Consider the following 19825-nt stretch of genomic DNA (forward strand, 5'->3'; position numbering starts at 1 on the left):
CCCCCGCATCCAAGGAAGGATGCTGGAGAAAGGTGAACACCAGTTTTGTTGTACTATACAAACCCATGTGGGTATGAAAGGGTTAACCAGAGCCCTGAGCTGAAGTTGCCAGTGAGTGTGAGGAGGTTCTCAGCAGCCATTTCTCCCCCAAACTTCTTTCTCTCTTTGCCACCTGCTGGAACAAACTGGAGCTGCGGCATGGCTCCTAGCTACAAGAAAAAAGCCAAGTGAACTAAATCTCTAAATAGAGATTTGTACAGCCTGCATCTTTAATGTAACCCAAATATTGTATGATCCTTTTTGTAAGGAAACAAATTCTTTTTCTTCTTTGTTTTTACTGCCAGCGGAAGTAGACTTGTTTGCTGTAACTTCTGAAACGTATTTGCACTTCACTTATTTGCAAAACGAAGTGTCTGTGATTTATTCTAGCCTAAGTATTTTCATGGGTAACGTTAGTTTAAAGTTGGATGGTGGCAGATGTAAATCTAAGTTTAATGTACTTAGAGCAATCAACACTGTGTTAGCTCTGCTACAAGAGATTAAGGATCTCTCTTCCAAACCCCTCTCTCCCAACAAGTTTGGCCCCATTTGTTGGCCAAAGAAGAACAGCTGCAGGGGGTTTCCTACCACCACCACCACCACCACCACCACCACCACCACTGTCCCTTGCAAGCTGCTCTGATGAGTATCATTCAATTGAAAGCCAGATTGTAAACCTTCACAATAAATACAGAAATGATCTGATAGGCGTGCACAGGCCAGACAAATAGTTCTTTTCCCCGCTGTGACGTAAACCCTGTGAAAAGCAACAAATCAATAGGCAAACCTCAGAGTGATTAAAGAAACGAAGGTGCGTACCAATTTATTCCGCTCTTTGCAGGCGTACAAGCCTTTCCAGTAGGACGGCTGCACTTATAATATAGGTGAGAAACATTCTGTAGCAGCAAGGAACTTGGGAAAGGGATGCTAACTTTGCACAGAAACACAGTTCCCCAACCTTCCTGCTGCTGCAGTAAACAACCAGCACAGCCTTCAACTAGTGCAGTCCTTGAATTTTTGCTCCAGATGTTGTCTCCCATACAGCCTTCAAAGCTCAACAAGGGAGGCTCCTCTTCAGGGCTTTTTAAAAGCAAACCTGCATTTGGAAGGAGGAATAGATGGTGAGTGAGGATGAGGTACCCAAGTGCAGTGAGGCAACAACTAGGGCCAGGGCCAGCATCACAGGTAGGTACAGTGGGGCATATGCCCAGGCCAGTGACCCACTGTCACCCCATTCAATGGGGGGAGTAGGGACATGTAACCCCATGATTGTAGTAGAGACTACAGAGTCCAGTCATTGGCTTATATAGATTAGTATTGTCTACTGACTGGCTCTTCACACCCCCAGCCTGACCTAGAGATGCTGGGATTGAACCCGGGACCTTTTGCTTGCAAATCAGATGCTTTGCCACACAGAGCTACAGCCCAGGTAGGTGAATTACTGCAGGAGGGCGATAGGCCAAACGTGGCCCACCAGGGAGGACATATCTGGCCCACAAGTCCATTTTTTTCAACAAGCAGAGTCACCTGTCAATCAGCTGACATCACTGATGGAGTGGCGCCATCTGATGAGTGGGAGGTGGGTTTGATTCAGTGCTGGCTGCACAGGCCCATTTCCCTGCTGGGAAAAGATGTATGCAGCCAAAGTGAGGCTGAGGGAGCTGTGACCCTTCAGAGGCATGTTGGACTCCAGCTCCCATCAGCCCCAGCCAGCAAGGCCAGTGATGATGAGTCAGTGATGATGGGAATTGTAGTGCAACAACAACTGGTTCTCCATGCCTGTTTTAGATGATTCTAATAATGGTACAGTGGTGCCTTGCAAGACGAAATAATCCGTTCCGTGAGGCTCTTCGTATAGCGGTTTTTTCGTCTTGCGAAGCAAGCCCATTGACAGTTTAGCGGATTAGCGCTATTAGCGGTTTAGCAGTTTTTAGCGGGTCAGCTGATAAGCGGCTTATCAACGGATCAGCTGATAAGCGGCTTAGGGCTTAGGAAAAGGGGGGGGGGAGGGGAAAAAACCCCGCAGGAACTCGCAAGACATTTTCGTCTTGCGAAGCAAGCCCATAGGGAAATTCGTTTTGCGAAGCACCTCCAAAACGGAAAACCCTTTCGTCTAGCGGGTTTTCCGTCTTGCGAGGCGTTCGTCTTGCGGGGCACCACTGTATTACCTTTAAAGCAGATTTCAGGTTCCCCTGGTAATAACTCGACCAACAGGACTGCCTAGGTTTTCTTTCCTGCCCTGGGCCCACAACTACAGCAGCAGAACTCACAGTCGCTTGATGGTGGTCTTTTCTTCCCTTCTTTGACACGAATCTGAAGTGGTTCCCACAGTCGGAGCCTTCTGCAAGGGATCTCCCCAGTCTTGCTTCTCTGGAACAAGGCCACTGAGAGGAAAAGAGAGGGGATTATGCCCCTTCTAACATGACATGTGGACGTCATATACCCTTAAGCACGAAACTGGTCACAGGCGCACCATACATTGAAAGCATATTTTAAACTACCGTATTGGCCGGAATACAAGCCTTACTTTTCCCCCAAATTCCGGTTGTGAAAAATTAAAGTGCGGCTTATATTTGTGACCTTACAGTATGCAGCCAGGAACGTGGGGCAAACAGCGCCAGGAGTGCGACAAAATGGCACCCACCCAGTGTGTAGTCCCCCATCCTCTCCTCCAAGGCCAGGAAGGGAGAGAGCGAGGAAGTGGAAAGGCCACTGGCAATGCAGCTTCCCCGTCGCCCCCCCTATGCAGCCATGAGCAGCGAGGAAGGGAGCAGCTTATATTCGGGTATTTTAATCCCCCCCCCCAATTTTAAAGCTGCAGCATATATTTGGGTGCAGTTTATATTTGGGCCAATATGGCACATGACTTCCCGCCCCCTCACCACCTTAAAGAATCTTGGCAACTTAGCTCAGGAGCTTTAATCTTTGACATGACATGTGAATGCTGTCTCCTGTACCACTAAATATCAATTTTGACAGCATAGCGCTGGAAAGATCTTTCCAATACCTAACTAACAATCCTAACAATCCTTGCAGCTTGTAACATATGTCCAACAAGTTCATTACCGTGTAGGTCTGTTATCGTCTGTAAAAACATTCAGTTTCAGAAACACTAGTGCTACCTCAATTTATTTCTGTGTTGTTATATTCATTTCAGCAAAAAATAATAACCAAAATACTTTTACCTCAGGGCAGTCCCACCATACATGGAAATAAGTACCTAAGAACAGCAGCCTCTCTAACAATTCAGTGATGATCATGGGTGAATCACTGCTAAATTTCTAGGGGTCAAGTACCACCTATATATTAATTTCAAAATCAGTTTCAAGTTCCTCACTGAAACTGATCTGAAATGAGGCTTCATCCACAGTCTAGTCCACTGATCTGACTATTTCTTCCCCCAAGGCTTGTTTCCACTGATATTTTAAAGTGTCTAAAGAACATACATAGATTTTAAGAAGTTAAACCCTTCTCCCCCGCACTGATTTTACAAAGGATGAGAGTTGTTCTCTCTGGTCAGTGAAACACTATTATTGTTGAACTGACATTAGCAGTAAAGAACCCCCCACATCATACACACAACTAATATTACTTCAAAGTGGGTGGAAAGCCAAAGGAATCACAGGTGACTGAACATCAGGAAGATCTCTCTGACAGGAAAAGGGCTTCGATAGTGGAACAGACTCCCATGAGAGGTGGTGGATTCTCTTTCCTTGGAGGTTTTTAAGCAGAGGTTAGATGGTTACCTCTCATGTATGATCTAGCTGAGATTCTTACCTTGCAGGGAGTTGGATCCCTTCCAAGTTACTCTACAATTCCATGATTCTATTAACACATCTGCTTTTGCCTTCCAAGAGTTAAACATGGTTTATGTAAATCTATTTTCCATCTTAAGACCAGTTCTAATTTTTTGTTTCATAGAATCATAGAGGGAACATTGATATTGGAAGCCCACTCACTACTTCCATTTCTGTTTGAACCAAGATACAGTGGTGCCTCGCAAGACGAAAATAATCCGTTCCGCGAGTCTCTTCGTCTAGCGGTTTTTTCGTCTTGCGAAAAATTAGCGGATTTTTCCTATTAGCGGATTAGCGCTATTAGCAGCTTAGCGGCTATTAGCAGCTTAGCGGCTTAGAAAAAGGGGGGAAAAGGGGGAAAACTCGCAAGACTCGCAAGACGTTTTTGTCTTGCGAAGCAAGCCCATAGGGAAATTCGTCTTGCGAAGCGCCTCGAAAAACGGAAAACCCTTTCGTCTAGCGGGTTTATCGTCTTGCGAGGCATTCGTCTTGCGGGGCACCACTGTATTCTCTCTTTCTGACACAACTTTGTCTCTCTCTCTCTCATGCACACATTCACATAGAACCTCTCCCACTCATCCTTATCACTCTCTCCATCACTGCAACCCAGCCCAGTAGGCTGCTGGAAGAGGGACAGATCACACTTACTAGAATCCTGAAGCTCTCACTTGCTGAGGGCTTCCTCTACTCTGTCCATTTCTGCTTCCCCCTGCTGCCCTGTCTTCCACTTTTCCATCTGTTTAGGTTCTTCCCTATTTTTCCTTTCCAGCCAGCCCCAATCCCATGAAATTAGAGGGGCTCTATCAGTCAAGCAATAAACACATGGATGTGTGTTACCCAGTGTCTAAATCATAGCTACATGGCTTAATTCCTCAGCTGCTCACAAACTGCAAATAATTGCACAGTCCAGTATGGTAAGTCTGCATTCCAGCAGGAAAAACAGAATGTATTTGACGTTCCAAAGGGCTGCCTTAAAAAAGCCATAAGCAAGCAGCTTACCTCTTGTAGCACTGCAGCTCCTCCTGGGCCACCAGCAGCTGGGCCTTCAGCTGGTTGCGTTCCTGAAGCACCTCCCTCAGCTCCTGCAGTGTGAATCGCGGGCGGTTTGCATCCGTGAGGTCTATGATCATTTTGTTGGGGCCAAGGTTTACCTACAAGGCAGGACAACAGCAAGACTCAAGCGGCGCATGCCAACAGAAACGGAGCCAAACAAAATGGCACCAGCTGTGCCTCCTTGACCACTTCCCAGTACGTTTCCGAGCACAATTCAAAGTGTTGGTGCTGACCTTTCAAGCCCTGAACGGCCTTGGTCCTGTTATACCTGAAGGAGTGTATCCACCCCCATATAAATTTTACAAAACGAAAAAAAGAGGCCCACAGAGAAACAAGAGCAAGGCATTGACGGGGTCGAGGAGATCCCTGACATTTAGGTGCACAAGATAATCTTCACACACACCCCCCCCCAGATCTGTGCACACTCAGTAAAGTGGGAATGCCAGTTGTAAAATAAAAAATGGAAATGGGAGGGAATCAGAACATAAGAAGAGTCTGCTGGATCAGGCCAATGGTCCAGCTAGTCCAGCATCCTGTTCCCACGGCGACCAACCAGATGCCCATGGGAGACCAGAACACGAGCCCATGAGCCCTCTCTCCTCCAACTAGTATTCAGAAGCATTGCTGCCTCCAACCACGGAGGCACAGCAGAGGCACTGTGGCTAGCAGCCATTGCTGGCCGCCTCCTCCATGAATTTGTCTAATCCTCTGTTGAAGCCATCCAGGGTGGTGCCCTCACTGTCTCCTGGGGGAGCGAAGAGGTACTTTCTTTTATCTGCCCTAAGTCTTCCAACATGCAGCTTCATGAGATGCCCACGAATTCCAGTCTTATAAGAGAGGGAGAAAAACTTTTCACCATCCACTTTCTCAATGCCATGCATAATTTTATGAACTTCTATCCTGTTGCCTTACTCGCCTTTTCTCTAAACTAAAACGTCGGAAACGCTGCCACCTTAACCCTGTGGTCCCTTTGAGCTTCTTCCAGGAGGAGGGCACAGCTGGCCAGAATCCTGAACAGCACTTCTCCTGCTGGGAGGCAAGGGGGATACACTTCAACATTCTGTTGCAGATCCTACTTGCAAGACCATATGAGACTTAAAGAAAAAACCAGGTATTTAATGCTCCATTTCTATAGCTTGGCAAGGGCCAGGATGCTTACAATAAAGAACGATGTACACACTGCAGCATATAAAAACATAGGTCAGCTGTTTGAATTTGAAAGCTAGGAGAGAACTGAGTTCAAATTCGAGCTTTGCCATGCACCCCTGGGTGGCCTTTGGATAGTCACTTATCTTCTGACTTCTTCGCTGCTATGTTATTACATTTATATCCCACCTTTTCATCACTCCAAGGAGCTTAAGTTCTCCTCATTTTAGCTTCAGAACAACCCTGTGGAGTAGACTGGATGGAGACACCCAAGTTCACCCAGTGAGTTTCAAGGCTGAGTGGGGATTTGAGCCTGGGTGTCCCAGGTCCCAGTCCAACACTTCGTTTTTTCCTTTTTCCCATTTTTATTTCCCCTTTCTCCCTCCCTGAATTTTTGAAAAATAGGAATAAGAATAATTTTCCTTTTAGGACTGATTGCATAGTGTGAAATTTGTGTAAGTCACTTTCTATTGTAGGACTTCAAAAAAATTCACAAACACGTAATTTAAGACTAGGACCAGGAATGCATATCCAGGCAGAGCTGGAAAAACCCTCTGGGATGTTGGATAGCCACTGGTAGTCATTGTAGACAACTAGGTAGATCGATAATCTGATTTGGTATAAAGCACTTTCCTCTGGCCAAGCACTCCCTCTCAGCCTCACAAGGCTGTTGTGAAGAAAAAGTGCAAGGGATCTGATGTATACCAGAGATTGGGAACCTGCAGTCTTCTGAATGCTGGCCTCCAACTCCCATCAGCTTCAGCCAGCATAGTCAATGGTTGGGGAGGCTGGGTGTTGTAGGCCAAGAGCATGTGGAAGCAGGGCACCAGCAAGGGCAGACTGGCTAAAAATCTATGCACAGCATATAAAATAAATGTGTGGTCTCATTTTTATGGCAATGATAAATATGTTAACATTCATACCTGATGAGAATATTAAGATCCTAATGACTAATATCAACTAGCAAACACCCACACGATTGCTACCAAACAAACCACACACTCTAAACATTAAACTTCCATGTGTAACACAGCAAAATGTGCATCATGCAACGAGTTTGTTGCATTCACACAGTGTTCTCTTACAAAAATGCACAACTGCAGCTGCGCTTCAAAAGATGAGACTGCAGAGTTACACCATCAAAGCACAGATGCAAACAATCGTACAGAGTTGGAAATGCTCACTTCACGGCACAAGTTTGCAAGCTGTAATTCAGAATTCTGTGTGCATTGCACATGAAACATACATTTTGTTGAGAATCAGATAAAACATATGCAAGAAGGTCTGGCTCCCTCTCATCGGCCCTGTCTGGAAGGTGTGTGTGTGTCACAGATTCCCAGTCCTCAGTGGACTTGGAACTTGGAGGAAGGGTGGGATAAAAATGTAATAAATTTCAACCATGTGCATAATTTTCACTTCTGCTCTTGCATGCGATCTGCCATGGAGCTATGACACTGCAAACAGGGGAGAAGGTTGCCACATTGCAATCTTCACAGAGGCATATCTGGCTAGGTGCAGGATGCGGGTGGCACTGTGGTCTAAACCACTGAGCCTCTTGGGCTTGTTGATTGGAAGGTCGGTGGTTCGAATCCCCGCAGTGGAGTGATCTCCTGTTGCTCTGTCCCAGCTCCTGTCAACCTAGCAGATCAAAAGCATGCAAGTGCAAGTAGATAAATAAGTACTGCTGTGGCAGGAAGGTAAACGGTGTTTCTGTGAGCTCTGGTTTCTGTCATGGTGTTCCGTTGCACCAGAAGCGGTTTAGTCATGCTGGCCACATGACCTGGAAAGCTGTCTGCAGACAAACCCCGGCTCCCTCAGCCTGATAGTGAGATGAGCACTGCAATCCCATAGTTGTCTTTGACTGGACTTAGCTGTCCAGGGGTCCTTTGCCTTTTTTTTTTTAAAGCTTGCCAGATGCATATTTGGCTAGGTGCAGAATGCTGGCGGCTTGGCTGGTCAGTTCTCTTTTCTCCACTCAGCTGTGGGACACTGGAAAGAACTGCCTGGCTTTGTGCAGGCACGACGCTCCTTCCTTTCCGCCCTGTGAGTAACTCATTCCAAGACTTGCATGACTGATACGATATGATGCCTGCAGACAGCTTCCTGTCCAAATGGTGCCAGAGCCAGGCAAAGGCATCTCTTGCATCTCCAAACTGATGATGATAATGAGTCCCATCAAGGGAAAGGGCAGAGTATAAACAAATAAATACATAACAGTAATAATAATAATTGTAATGGGAACCTAAGGAGTTGCCTTATACCAAGCCAGACCCTGGGTCCCTCTAGCTGCTGAAGACTCTCCCAGCCTGCTTGGAGTTGCTAGGGAGCCCTTCTCCCTGCAAAACAGGTGCTCTACCCCTGAGCTATGGCCCTGCACATCTCATAATGAGAACCTGTGTTGTGTGGTGGTGAGAGTGTCTGACTGGATCGTGGGAGACCATGGTTCGAATCCCCACACAGCTATGACGCTCACTGGGTGACCTTGGGCCAGTTGCACTCTCTGCTCTCGCTCACCTAAACTACCTCTCAGGGTTGTCGTGGGGATGAAATGAAGAAGGGGAAGAACTGTGTGACCACCTTGAGGTCCTTGGGGGGGAAAGGTGGGATATAAATGCAACAAATTACAACAACAACAACTCAGTCCCAATTTTGGACAGACCTCTTTTGTGCTTCCGCTGGCTGCCTGCTCCCGGAGCCCCTCCACCTCTCTTCTCAAGCTGTCTCTCTCCATCTTCAGGGCTTCTACCGTCAGGTTGGTCTCATTCACCAGCGCCTCCAGCATCTCCAGGATGCTGACGATCTTGAACTGCAGCTGGGCCACCTTGGAGGGCACGGCCACGCGCGGCTCGCTGCTGAGCTTGTGCAGCTCCCTGCCCAGGACGTAAGAGATGTCATAGACATCCTCAGCAGTCAGTTGGAAGGGGCTTTTCTCGAAAGCGCTGTCTGGCCCCCCACTGCTTTCCTGCTCCTCATCTTCCTCCTCCTCCTCCTCCTCCTCCTTCTGGTGCTGCTCAGCTTGCATGCCAAACTGACGGGATGCACCTGGGAGACGCAACTGCGCGAAAGGAGGAAGGGGGCTCCGGATCGCAAGGAGTTGCCTGTTGCAAACTCCAGCCACTTCCTTCCTCCTTTGAAAGTTTCGAGCAGAGGCCAAATCCAGTCCGCCTTGAGGGCGAAGCTCCCGAGGACCCAATCAAAGATCAGCGGGAGAGGTGGAGCTAAGGGAGGAGGGAGGAGGGTTGCCACAGGGACGCGGGCGCGCAAGCAGTGCGGTCCCGTGACGAAGGGGCTCCCTTGGCAAGAAGGTTGCTCAGTACACGTGCTTGTTTCTCAAAACCACACCCCCCCCAGTGCATTTATGACCCATATCCTAAAAAATAAAATAAACTGAATGATTTCATCCGTAGGCATTCTACATAACCACCCACAGTTGCCTAGAGTTCAGCAAGGCACTTGCTTCTCATGCAAATACACGCACGTGCAAAGCAGTTGCATCCACATTTATAGCACTCTTAACAGCATAAAAAACTAACTTCATGATTTCATACAATGTGTACACATTACATATCAAAACCCCCAAACACCCATATTTAAAGCGTTCAGTTTAAAGCTTTTCTGAAAAGCTGTTTAGTGTTAGAGAACTAAAATAAATATTAACACATAGAAATAAATATAACCACAGTATTGCATACTTAAGAAAGGGTGCAGATACTACTGCTGCTCTTCCACCTGCAAAGAGCTAAGATCACATACAAAGCACAATGGTCATATCCATACCATACATTTATGGCACTCTTATCTTACTTTTAATAGTCATGGCTTCTACCTCCCCTCAAAAGAAAATCCAGGAAGTTGAAGGGCAGGGAAAGTAATTGGGCCAGCATATTCCTGAGAACAACCAGTGCTTACACGCTACACGATTAAATCACATTTGAAGCACATTCTTTCCCTGAAAGAATTTTGGGCAGTGCAGTTTACCACTCACAGTTAGACTTCCCAGCAACCCTATAATGTCGTTTAAATGAGTCTGAAAGATATACAGGCAGCTCCGTTTACGTGCGTTCAATATGTGCATGACCGAGTATAGGCACATCACACTGAACTCAGAAGTGTCCTGGAAACACCATAAATACATGACTGAAACATCAATGCAGAGGGGGCAGAACAGGGGGTCTGCAGGCTTTTTCAATGCATTCCCATTATACTTGATTTCATTGTGTGTGGTGCCTTGGAACGCACCCCCCCCCCATGTAAACACAGAGCTGCCTGCAGTCTGTATGCAACCACACTTGACTTCTGTCAATCTCCTGGGGGTTGGACTCGATGACCCTCAGGGTCATCTAGATCAAGCATCTAGATCAAGGGAAGTAATAGTGCCACTGTATTCTGCTCTGGTCAGACCTCACCTAGAGTACTGTGTCCAGTTCTGGGCACCACAGTTCAAGAAGGACACTGACAAACTGGAACGTGTCCAGAGGAGGGCAACCAAAATGGTCAAAGGCCTGGAAACGATGCCTTATGAGGAACGGCTAAGGGAGCTGGGCATGTTTAGCCTGGAGAAGAGGAGGTGAAGGGGTGATATGATAGCCATGTTCAAATATATAAAAGGATGTCACATAGAGGAGGGGGAAAGGTTGTTTTCTGCTGCTCCAGAGAAGCGGACACGGAGCAATGGCTCCAAACTACAAGAAAGAAGATTCCACCTAAACACTAGGAAGAACTTCCTGACAGTAAGAGCTGTTTGACAGTGGAATTTGCTGCCAAGGAGTGTGGTGGAGTCTCCTTCTTTGGAGGTCTTTAAGCAGAGGCTTGACAACCATATGTCAGGAGTGCTCTGATGGTGTTTCCTGCTTGGCAGGGGGTTGGACTCGATGGCCCTTGGGGTCTCTTCCAACTCTATGATTCTATGATTCTAGGGTCTCTTTCAACTCTGCAATTCAATTGCATGATACAGGATATTGGGATTCGGAAACCATTTCCAAAGCTGAATGGGGTTTAAAAAACTGCCTCCTCCTCATTGTCATGACTGTAAGCAACAGAATACTGACTGGACTGCTATGTACAGTGGTACCTCGGGTTACATACGCTTCAGGTTACATACGCTTCAGGTTACAGACTCTGCTAACCTCAGGTTAAGAACTTTGCTTCAGGATGAGAACAGAAAGTGCGCAGCAGCGGCAGCAGGAGGCCCCACTAGCTAAAGTGGTACCTCAGGTTAAGAACAGTTTCAGGTTAAGAACGGACCTCCGGAACGAATTAAGTATTTAACCCGAGGTACCTCTGTATTGTTTAATGGATAGGACATGTATTGTACAGCTGCTTGTAAATATAACCATTTTTTTTCTTTACCCAGAAAAAAAAGAATGGTACAATGGTACCTCGGGTTAAGAACTTAATTCGTTCCAGAGGTCCATTCTTAACCTGAAACTATTCTTAACCTGAGGTACCACTTTAGCTAATGGGGCCTCCCGCTGCCGCCGGCACAAGATTTCTGTTCTCATCCCGAAGCAAAGTTCTTAACCTGAGGTACTATTTCTGGGTTAGCGGAGTCTGTAACCTGAAGCGTCTGTAACCTGAAGCGTCTGTAACCTGAAGCGTCTGTAACCCGAGGTACCACTGTACTTTCTTACTGACTGGATTAAAAATGTTTTTTGCTGATTTCTGCTTTTTTTGTTTTTGAGCGGCCATGAAGGGCGATGGCAAGGCACCACCAATGGCAAGGTAGGCCAAATCAGTCACCTGAGACGCCTGATCCATATTACCCAATAAAAAGAACTATTTGACACCCTAGAGACCTTTGGGCTCAGTAAAACAAGGTTTTGTAATGTGTTGGGCTTAGAAAAACCTGCTTCTTTATTATTATTTAGCAAAATGTATATACTGCTTTTAATATATATATATATATATGTATAATATTTAAGCAGTTTATGTGAAATGGTATCAAATTGCTGTGAACTGCCCTGAGTTCTTCGGATGAAGGGCAGTACACAAATAAAATAAATAAATAAATAAATTAAATTAAATTAAAATAGATATTAAAATCAGCTGGGTTTTAAAAAACACACACACACACACACACACACACGTATATAATAAAATTACATTTCTAAGTTGGGTTGCCTAAACAAAAAAGTGTTTAGCAGGCGCTGGGAATAGTACAATGAAGACACCTGCCTAATAATAATAATAATAATAATAATAATAATAATAATACATAACTTTCAAGGCATAATAGGAGGGTGCTGAGGTGAAATCAGGTGTAACGCGCGCCCTCTGCCGCCAGGGGGCGCCGCGGATACGGTGGCAGGCCAGGCAAACGTGTTTCCGGTTCCTGCCCTGCAGATTCGCGCCGGGCTCCTGGGGAATTTCTTTTGGCGCGTCCGGGCCGCGGATCGGATACCGCCTTTGAAAATTAACAAACCAAACCAACAAGTATTAAGATCAATCCCTCTTCTTGCCAGGTCCAAGGAATCTACTGGTGGCGAATGAGCCGTTGCCAATGAGAAGCCGCCTTTCGAACTGCCTTGTTTCCTCTGGCAGGTGAGGATTTTTCCCTTGGGGAAAAAGGAATAATGGGGCGGGGGGGGGGGCGGCGTTGGCTGCTGGCTGTGCAGGCCCTTCTCCGGGGGGGGGGTCTTTTGAGCCGCCGGGGAAGAGGAGGAGATCCTGGGCTGCCAGCGGATCAGAGATCACAGATCAGCGGATCACAGATCAGCTTGCTTTCCTTGTGCAAGTTTTCCTTTTTCTTTTCTTTTTTTAAATATTTTTTATTAACAAACCAATCAAATCACATTAATTCCAAATTATATCAATACATACTAAATTCCAAATATTTCCAAATATTTAACCGATTTTAAAAAATAATAATTGTTGGGGGTACCCATGCTTCGAGCTCAGAAAGTTTTCCATTAGGAGACTCGCCTCCTGCTTCCCGGCCTCGGGGGCTTTGCAAGGCAGGCTGCCTTGTGACAGACACACGCACACAAAAGGTCAGGCAGAAGTTCCACGTGGTGTTAAATCTCCGGATTGTTCAAGCAGAATATTCCTGCACTGGATGCGCAGCTTGCATTTCAAACGCACGACTCTCCCACCAAAGGATCCTGAGAACTACTTTGCCAAGGGTGCTGAGAGTTGTAGCTCTGTGAGGAGGAAAACTACTGTTCCCAGGGTTACTTTTTTCGGGGGGGGGGAGCCGTGTGCTTTTGCTGTGTGGTGCACATACAACCCAAGTCCATGGGTCTCTACATCTGGGCTCTGACCCACATCAGTTCTCCAGGATCTGAGGCAGAGGTCCGCCCCATCTCCTGCTGCCCAGTCTCCTATGGGAGTTTTCACAGGGGTTGGTTTGCTGCTGTGGCAGCACAAGGTCCTTTGATTCCTTTCCGCTGAGCAGTGCTGAATCATCTGTAAGGAAGGGAGAGGGAGGTGGGACGGATGAGAGCCCAGTGTGGTGTAGTGGTCAGAGGGTCATACTAGGACCCAAGAGAGACGAGGGTTCAAAGCTGCCCAGAATGGCTGGGAAAATCCACTCAGATGGGTGGTGTATTTTATTATTATTATTATTATTATTATTATTATTATTATTATTATTATTACTCTCCTCGCTGGGTGACCTTGGACCAGTCACTTCCTCTCAGCCTTTTGGAGAAAAAGGTGAGATTTAAAAACTGCAATAAATAAATGCATACATGAAATTAGGAATGGGAAGAGAAGGATGGTTGTGGAGGAGGGTAATAAGTCAGATCTCTCACCTCCCCAAATTATTTTTTTAAAAATGGAATGAGGAATGTGACAGTAATACAAATACAGTCCTGTAGCAAACCAACACTGACTTGTTTTACATTACAGGTAAGAGGTGTGCTAAATATCATAAATATATTTTTTTTATAAAAAAAGAAGAAGAGGCACAAACGGAAACAGGAACCCTGAAATCTGGAATGCACTAAAGGCTCCCCCTGCAGACAATGAACGAGTGGACGCCCATTGCAAAAGAGTATGATCCCCTCAAAGCTGGGAGCATTGATGGTACAGATGAAGAGCCCCACGACCGGGCTGTTTGGAGGGCCATGACGGCACGTTATGTCCCCAACCGAGGCGTTTCAGGGGACCCTCACCTCACGCTGTTTGTGGCCAGACTTAACTTGCAAACCACAGAAGAGAAGTTAAGGGAAGTCTTTTCTCGGTACGGAGACATCCGGAATATCCGCTTGGTTCGAGACCTAGTCACTGGCTTCTCCAAGGGCTACGCGTTCGTTGAGTTCAAAGAGGAGCGTGCCCTTGTGAAAGCTTACCGGGATGCCAACAAGCTGGTTATTGACCAGCGTGAGGTATTTGTGGACTTTGAGCTGGAGAGGACCCTCAAAGGGTGGATCCCTCGGAGGCTCGGGGGCGGCTTTGGTGGTAAGAAGGAGTCAGGGCAGTTGCGGTTTGGTGGCAGGGACAGGCCCTTCCGGAAGCCCATAAATTTGCCTGCCATGAAAAGTGAGTTTTACGGGGAAGGACAGGCGGAAAAAAGAGAGAGAGGTTGGTCCAGGGACTGGAAAACGAGGAACAGAGACCAGAGGCGCTCCGAACGGGAGTGGTCGCGAGGATGGGGAGAGAGAGATGGAGCGCGGCACTCCAGAGAGGAACGGAGCAGAGGCAGAGAGAGGAGAGATCGAAGTCGGGACCGCAGCTTAAAGAAGCAAAGAGATGAAGACAGGCACTGACAGAAGCAAAGAGATGAAGACAGGCTCCCTTCCAGTGCTACGCAGCCACAGAACACCAGTGGATTATGGAAATTGTGGGCCCATCTTCAAAAGCAAACTGAGACAAAGCCTGGATAACTGGCTTGTAAGCTTCAAAATAGTGGGGTGTTTTCATCATCACGCTCCACTGCACACTTAATGGGTTATCCTGTATGGTGTTGCAGGTTTTGATGAAATTGTTTAGTCGTCTTGCTCACTCTTCTACACCACCCTGTCCAAGCTTTTTGGTGCATATGACCAGTGATGCACAACATTCGTGGAATTCTAACAAACAGAGCAGAGAAGGGAAAGCTCAATTTGACTAAGGGGAATGTAATAATTCACAGGGCAGGGGGAAAGGAGGGTCTGCAGTGTATAGGCAGGGAGGGAGGGCGAGGAGAGGAATTTTAGAGAAGCAAGAAAAGGGGCCAGATAGAAGGTTGCTAAACAAAAGGAGATAAAGAGCAGGCCAGAGGTGCTTAACTCATGTCCTTTGAGATGCTGCTGGATTGCAGTTCCCATCATCCCCAGACAGCTTGGCCAACGGTTAGGGCTGATGGAAGTTGTAGTGCAGTTCCCCACTCCTGAGATAGGCAGTGGGTTGAGGAGCATGTGGATCAGTGGGATGAGAAAAGGAAACAAGGAGAAACAAGGGTAGGCCGGGAGGGCTCTCCTTTGAGGTGGGAATGAAATAGAGCAGCAAGACTGTGGACTGGGATAGGGAACCTGGGACCCTCCAGATGTTGCTGGACTACAGCTCCCATCATTCCTGACCACTGGCTATGCTAGCTGAAGCTGATGGGAGTTGGAGTCCAGTGGTGTCAGGAGAGGCACCAGGTTCCACCAACCTGGGCCTAGGACGTAGGACTGGATTTCTTTTATCAGTTTGGATTAAGGAGCCAAACCTTTGGCTGAGGTCTGTGGCTTATAGAAGATGCAAAAACAGACAACTTCTTGTTAATCCAGAAATAGTTTATTTAGCATATTAAAAAGATCTAGTGTTAACATAGCCCTATACCCACCCATTCCCTCCAAACATGCTGTTTATTGCCTTTTTTTTACCTTACAATACCCTGAATCTTTATTAAAGATACACATTCACTCCTTTTGCATATCACACAGTTGTGTGCTAAGCCTTATCAGACAATTGCATTAAGGGAATGCTCAAGTCTGTGACACTTAGCGAGATGTTAGCGCCTTGCTAGGAACTGAAAGCACATTGGCAACCCCTGTAGTATTGGATTGATATGGCATGGAGACTTGTGACTTGTTTTGATGGTGGTTCTTCTGGGGTTTTTTATCTGCCCTGCACACCTTTGAAATGCACCCTTGGGAGCATGGTTGGGTTTGAATCCAGCCTTTGGGTTAAAAGTGTTTCCCAAGCCCTCCTGTAGTGTAATAAATTATGCAAAACAAGCATCTTTGCAGTGTTTATTCAGGTTGTTGCATCTATGTGCATGTGATAAAGAGCAAAAATAAAAACAACCCCCCTTTTAAAATTATAGGACTATGGGGAAACCCCCCTTTTAAAATCATAGGACTATGGGGAAACACTTAAGCATGTAAAATATTAACAAGGATTTCCATTATTGCATTCATACTATAGTCCAAAGTGGCTGGTGTCCATTAGGACAGGTAGGCTGTAAAGCAGGAGGCCAACAGGAGGTGGAGCCAGAGCCAATGAAAGGGTGGAACTAACCATAGTTTTGTCTCCATTCTCCCTGCTAAGTCAGTGCCATCTCCCTGGCCTGGTTTTAAGAAGGCAGGCAGCTGGCAGCTGCTGAGGGCAGACTGAGATTGGTGGGGCACTGCCCCATTTGCCCTAATAGAGAAGCCTCCACTGTACACACAGTTCCAATGATGACCTCACGGACAGAAGGCAGCTGCTGATGTTGCTGCACAGGTCAAGTTCTTGGGATACATCAGACTGCCTCTGTTCACAGAGCCATGGGAAATGGACGAACTGCATATTTGGGGCAGCTCTCTCCACTTCTTCACGAGCAGTCGGAGAACAAATAGCAAATAAGAGTTTTAAAAAAGAGCTACATGCCAAAAGCTTTTAAATACAATCCAAAACCTAATCTGTATTAGGAGCAACAAAAAATGCTTTCCAGTTTTCCAAAATACTACTAATTTAAGAAGAACTGGGGAGGGAAGAAAAATCAAAGAATTATAAGAGTTCGTAGGGACCACAAAGGTCATCTAGTCCAACCCCCTGCAGTGCAGGAATCTTTTGCCCAACATGGGTCTTGAACCCACAACCCTGAGATTAAGAGTCTCATGCTCTACTGACTGGCATGATGTTAAAGTCCTGAAATCCACAGCTCGTGGCAGCCGGGAGGAATTGTACACTCGACTTGAAAACTGCAGGCTTGTAGGGCAGCCCTGTAAATAAATAAATTCAAAAAATTTACTATTTTAATATGTTCTGTTGACCACTCCTCTGTATCAAGCTTGGAAACACAGGCTAGCATCTTAGCAAGCTCTTAGGAAATACACAGGCTTGTGGGGTGGGTGGGTCAAATGATCCAGCCCCACTTTCATTTCTGGCTTCCCATGAAAGCAGCTTTTATTCTGTTATGGCTACCATGGAAGCCCAGTGGACTAGTGGTGGAGGAACCATGGTCCGTCCTTGTCCTCCTCCAGCCCACTAACTTGCTCGCAATGTCTTGTGTCATATGGCTACAAATCAAGTTGGTAAATAATACAGGGTTGCTCTCGGGCTTTAGCATTGTGTAGTATTTTATCTCTTCCTCTGCCCTGCTTTGTTTAGCATCTAGCTCATGGAAGAACTCTGGGGAACTCAAAACATGACATTTTTGCTGGTTCTGATAAAACAAGCCTAGGGATCCTGTGGCGCTCCTGAGACTTGGTTTACAACTTTCATTATCCCTGGTCACTGGCCATGCTAGAAGGGACTAAGAGTCTCACTATATATGAAGAGCCATCCGTTCCCCATCCATGCAATAAAGGGATTCTGCCTATTGGAGTAGTATTTTTAGTAGATCAGCACAACTACCCACAATGTTTAGCTATAACAATGTCAAGTGATGGCAACCAGACGCGATGAAGCAATGGCTTGCCAGGCTTCTCCATCTTTTGCAGCTGCACAAGAAACATAAATTTAGGAGGCAAAGGCCCTGCCCCAATCATTGCTTCTGAATTTTGGAAGAACTTTAGCTGCATGGCCTGACATGAAGTAATTGAACATTTAGCTGCAAAACTGCTATCAAGCAGCCCAGTTCTTAGCTTGCCTGCAGCCTGGACCTAAGCCTATTTACTCAAGCAACTTTCCAAAGGAGTTAAATGGGATTTGCATCCTGTGCATGTAGGATTTTAGTTTAACTGAGAAGCAAGTCCCTTTGAGAATCCAAGGGGAACTGCCTTTGCTTACAGGTGTTTGGGATCAGTTGGGTTTGCTTACATTAGAGAAATCTCAGTCATCCCCTAAACCCATTTTTAAAATTCAGTATTAAAAGCTGCCATATGCCAAGTCATACCACTGGTCCATCTATCCCCATACAGGCTACTGGGAATGACATAAACTCTGTGAGCTGAAGACTCTCCAGCCTTGAGTTCTTTTACAGTAGAGAACCCAATTCTTTTAAGGGGCACTTTAGTACAGTGGCACCTTGGTTTGCATACGTTTTGGATTACAAACATGTCAAACCCAGAAGTGCATGTCCTGGTTTGCAACCTTTCTTGGGATTACAACCCATTTTGGATTACAAACAAATTATTTTTGGAGGGCCCATTGGCGAAAGCGTGCCTATGGTTACAACCTGTTTTGGTTTACAAACGGACCTCCGGAACAGATTACGGTTGTAAACCAAGGTACCACTGTAATTCCAAAATATACATTAGAACAAAGCAATACATTTATTATACCAATCAAAATGTGGACAAAAGAACTGTGCTCACAAGCTTCTGAGTTCCTGAGAACTCTGCATCAGGCTAGATGCAACTGGAGGATTCAAAAGCTTTGCATGCTATTTTGTGACACAGCTAAGAATGGACCCACTGAAACTAAGGTAAAGGTAAAGGTACCCCATCTCGTACGGGCCAGTCTTGCCAGGCTCTAGGGTTGTGCGCTCATCTCACTCTATAGGCCGGGAGCCAGCGCTGTCCGCAGACACTTCCGGGTCACGTAGACAGCGCAGCACACGGAAACGCCGTTTACCATCTGGTCATGCTAGAAGGGACTAAGAGTAAGCGGTCCCTATTTATCTACTTGCACCCGGGGGTGCTTTCGAACTGCTAGGTTGGCAGGCGCTGGGACCGAACGACGGGAGCGCACCCCGCCGCGGGGATTCGAACCGCCGACCATGCGATTGGCAAGTCCTAGGCGCTGAGGTTTTGCCCACAGCGCCACCCGCATCCCTTCTACTGAAACTAAAGCACACAACTAATTTAAATGGGCCTACTCTTTTTGGTTGGTTTAATGAAGGTATTGCCTTAATTCAGCCTTCACTGACCTGGTGCAGATGTTGTTCAACTGCAACTCCCATCTGAAGGAATCTGTAGTCCAACAGAATCTGCAGGGCATCAGGTCAGCGCAGGCTGCCCTGTGTGCTGAAATTACTGGAACGAGTGTCCTTAAATTTACCAACACTTGCCTTAAACAGGCTTATTCCCAACAGGAAAAAATTTGTTTTGGCCACATAAGTGGCTTCTTTAAGGATTAGGTGGGTCCAGGCAGCTGCCAGGCAACACCAGGCCCTGTTCCAAGAAGCCGGTCTTTCACATGAGATAGGAACTCTTCCAGTTGGAAGAACACTGTAAGTAAAAACCCTTACAGCTGAATTCCGGGGCTGTTAGTGACAGTGGCAGCTCTAGAGATACTTGGAGTGTCCACACCACGTAAAAACAGTGGCCAAGAAGTCTTACCAATACTACCAGCCTCCCTTTATATATAGATAGAGTACTGTGATCATCAGAGGCCACCAGAAAGAAATCTTGGTTTGCTTTTTCCGCAACCAAATTAAGACAGGAATTACCAGACTTAAAGTGATTTTTAGCTCAAAGGTCATCCGGCTAAGTTCTGCTGAGGGAAGGCCCATTGAC

At 46.4% G+C, this 19825-nt stretch overlaps 2 protein-coding genes and 1 long non-coding RNA gene across 3 annotated transcripts; 2 read left to right on the forward strand and 1 right to left on the reverse strand.

The window, feature by feature from the left end:
- Positions 1-836: 836 nt before the first annotated feature.
- Positions 837-9282, reverse strand: RILPL2 (Rab interacting lysosomal protein like 2). The gene is made up of 4 exons (XM_081841650.1): positions 8695-9282; positions 4836-4987; positions 2310-2423; positions 837-1135 (listed from the first exon to the last, which is right to left on the reverse strand). Exons 1-4 carry the CDS (start codon positions 9055-9057, stop codon positions 1114-1116), a joined length of 651 nt encoding a protein of 216 aa, XP_081697776.1. The 5' UTR covers positions 9058-9282; the 3' UTR covers positions 837-1113.
- A 3097-nt stretch (positions 9283-12379) lies between these two features.
- SNRNP35 (small nuclear ribonucleoprotein U11/U12 subunit 35) lies at positions 12380-16178 on the forward strand. Its single transcript, XM_081841646.1, has 2 exons — positions 12380-12575; positions 13884-16178. The coding sequence occupies exon 2, from the start codon at positions 14000-14002 to the stop codon at positions 14741-14743; it is 744 nt and encodes a 247-aa protein (XP_081697772.1). The 5' UTR covers positions 12380-12575; positions 13884-13999; the 3' UTR covers positions 14744-16178.
- Positions 16179-16316: 138 nt separating this feature from the next.
- On the forward strand, positions 16317-18258 carry LOC309330965. Its single transcript, XR_014151671.1, has 2 exons — positions 16317-17275; positions 17328-18258. It is a non-coding gene; the product is annotated as an uncharacterized lncRNA (long non-coding RNA).
- Positions 18259-19825: the final 1567 nt, after the last annotated feature.

Source organism: Podarcis erhardii (assembly GCF_964252035.2).
Source record: "Podarcis erhardii genome assembly, chromosome: 15".
Taxonomy (NCBI): domain Eukaryota; kingdom Metazoa; phylum Chordata; class Lepidosauria; order Squamata; family Lacertidae; genus Podarcis; species Podarcis erhardii.

Excerpts from the sequence above, each read along its gene's own strand:
- RILPL2 (XM_081841650.1), bottom strand. The coding sequence starts at position 9,057 with ATGCAAGCTGAGCAGCACCAGAAGGAGGAGGAGGAGGAGGAGGAGGAA. Across the intron at positions 4,988-8,694 it reads CCAGCGGAAGCACAAAAGAG|GTAAACCTTGGCCCCAACAA; the intron begins GTCTGTCCAAAA and ends CCTGCCTTGTAG. Across the intron at positions 1,136-2,309 it reads AAGACCACCATCAAGCGACT|GTTTGCTTTTAAAAAGCCCT; the intron begins GTGAGTTCTGCT and ends TTCCAAATGCAG.
- SNRNP35 (XM_081841646.1), top strand. The coding sequence starts at position 14,000 with ATGAACGAGTGGACGCCCATTGCAAAAGAGTATGATCCCCTCAAAGCT.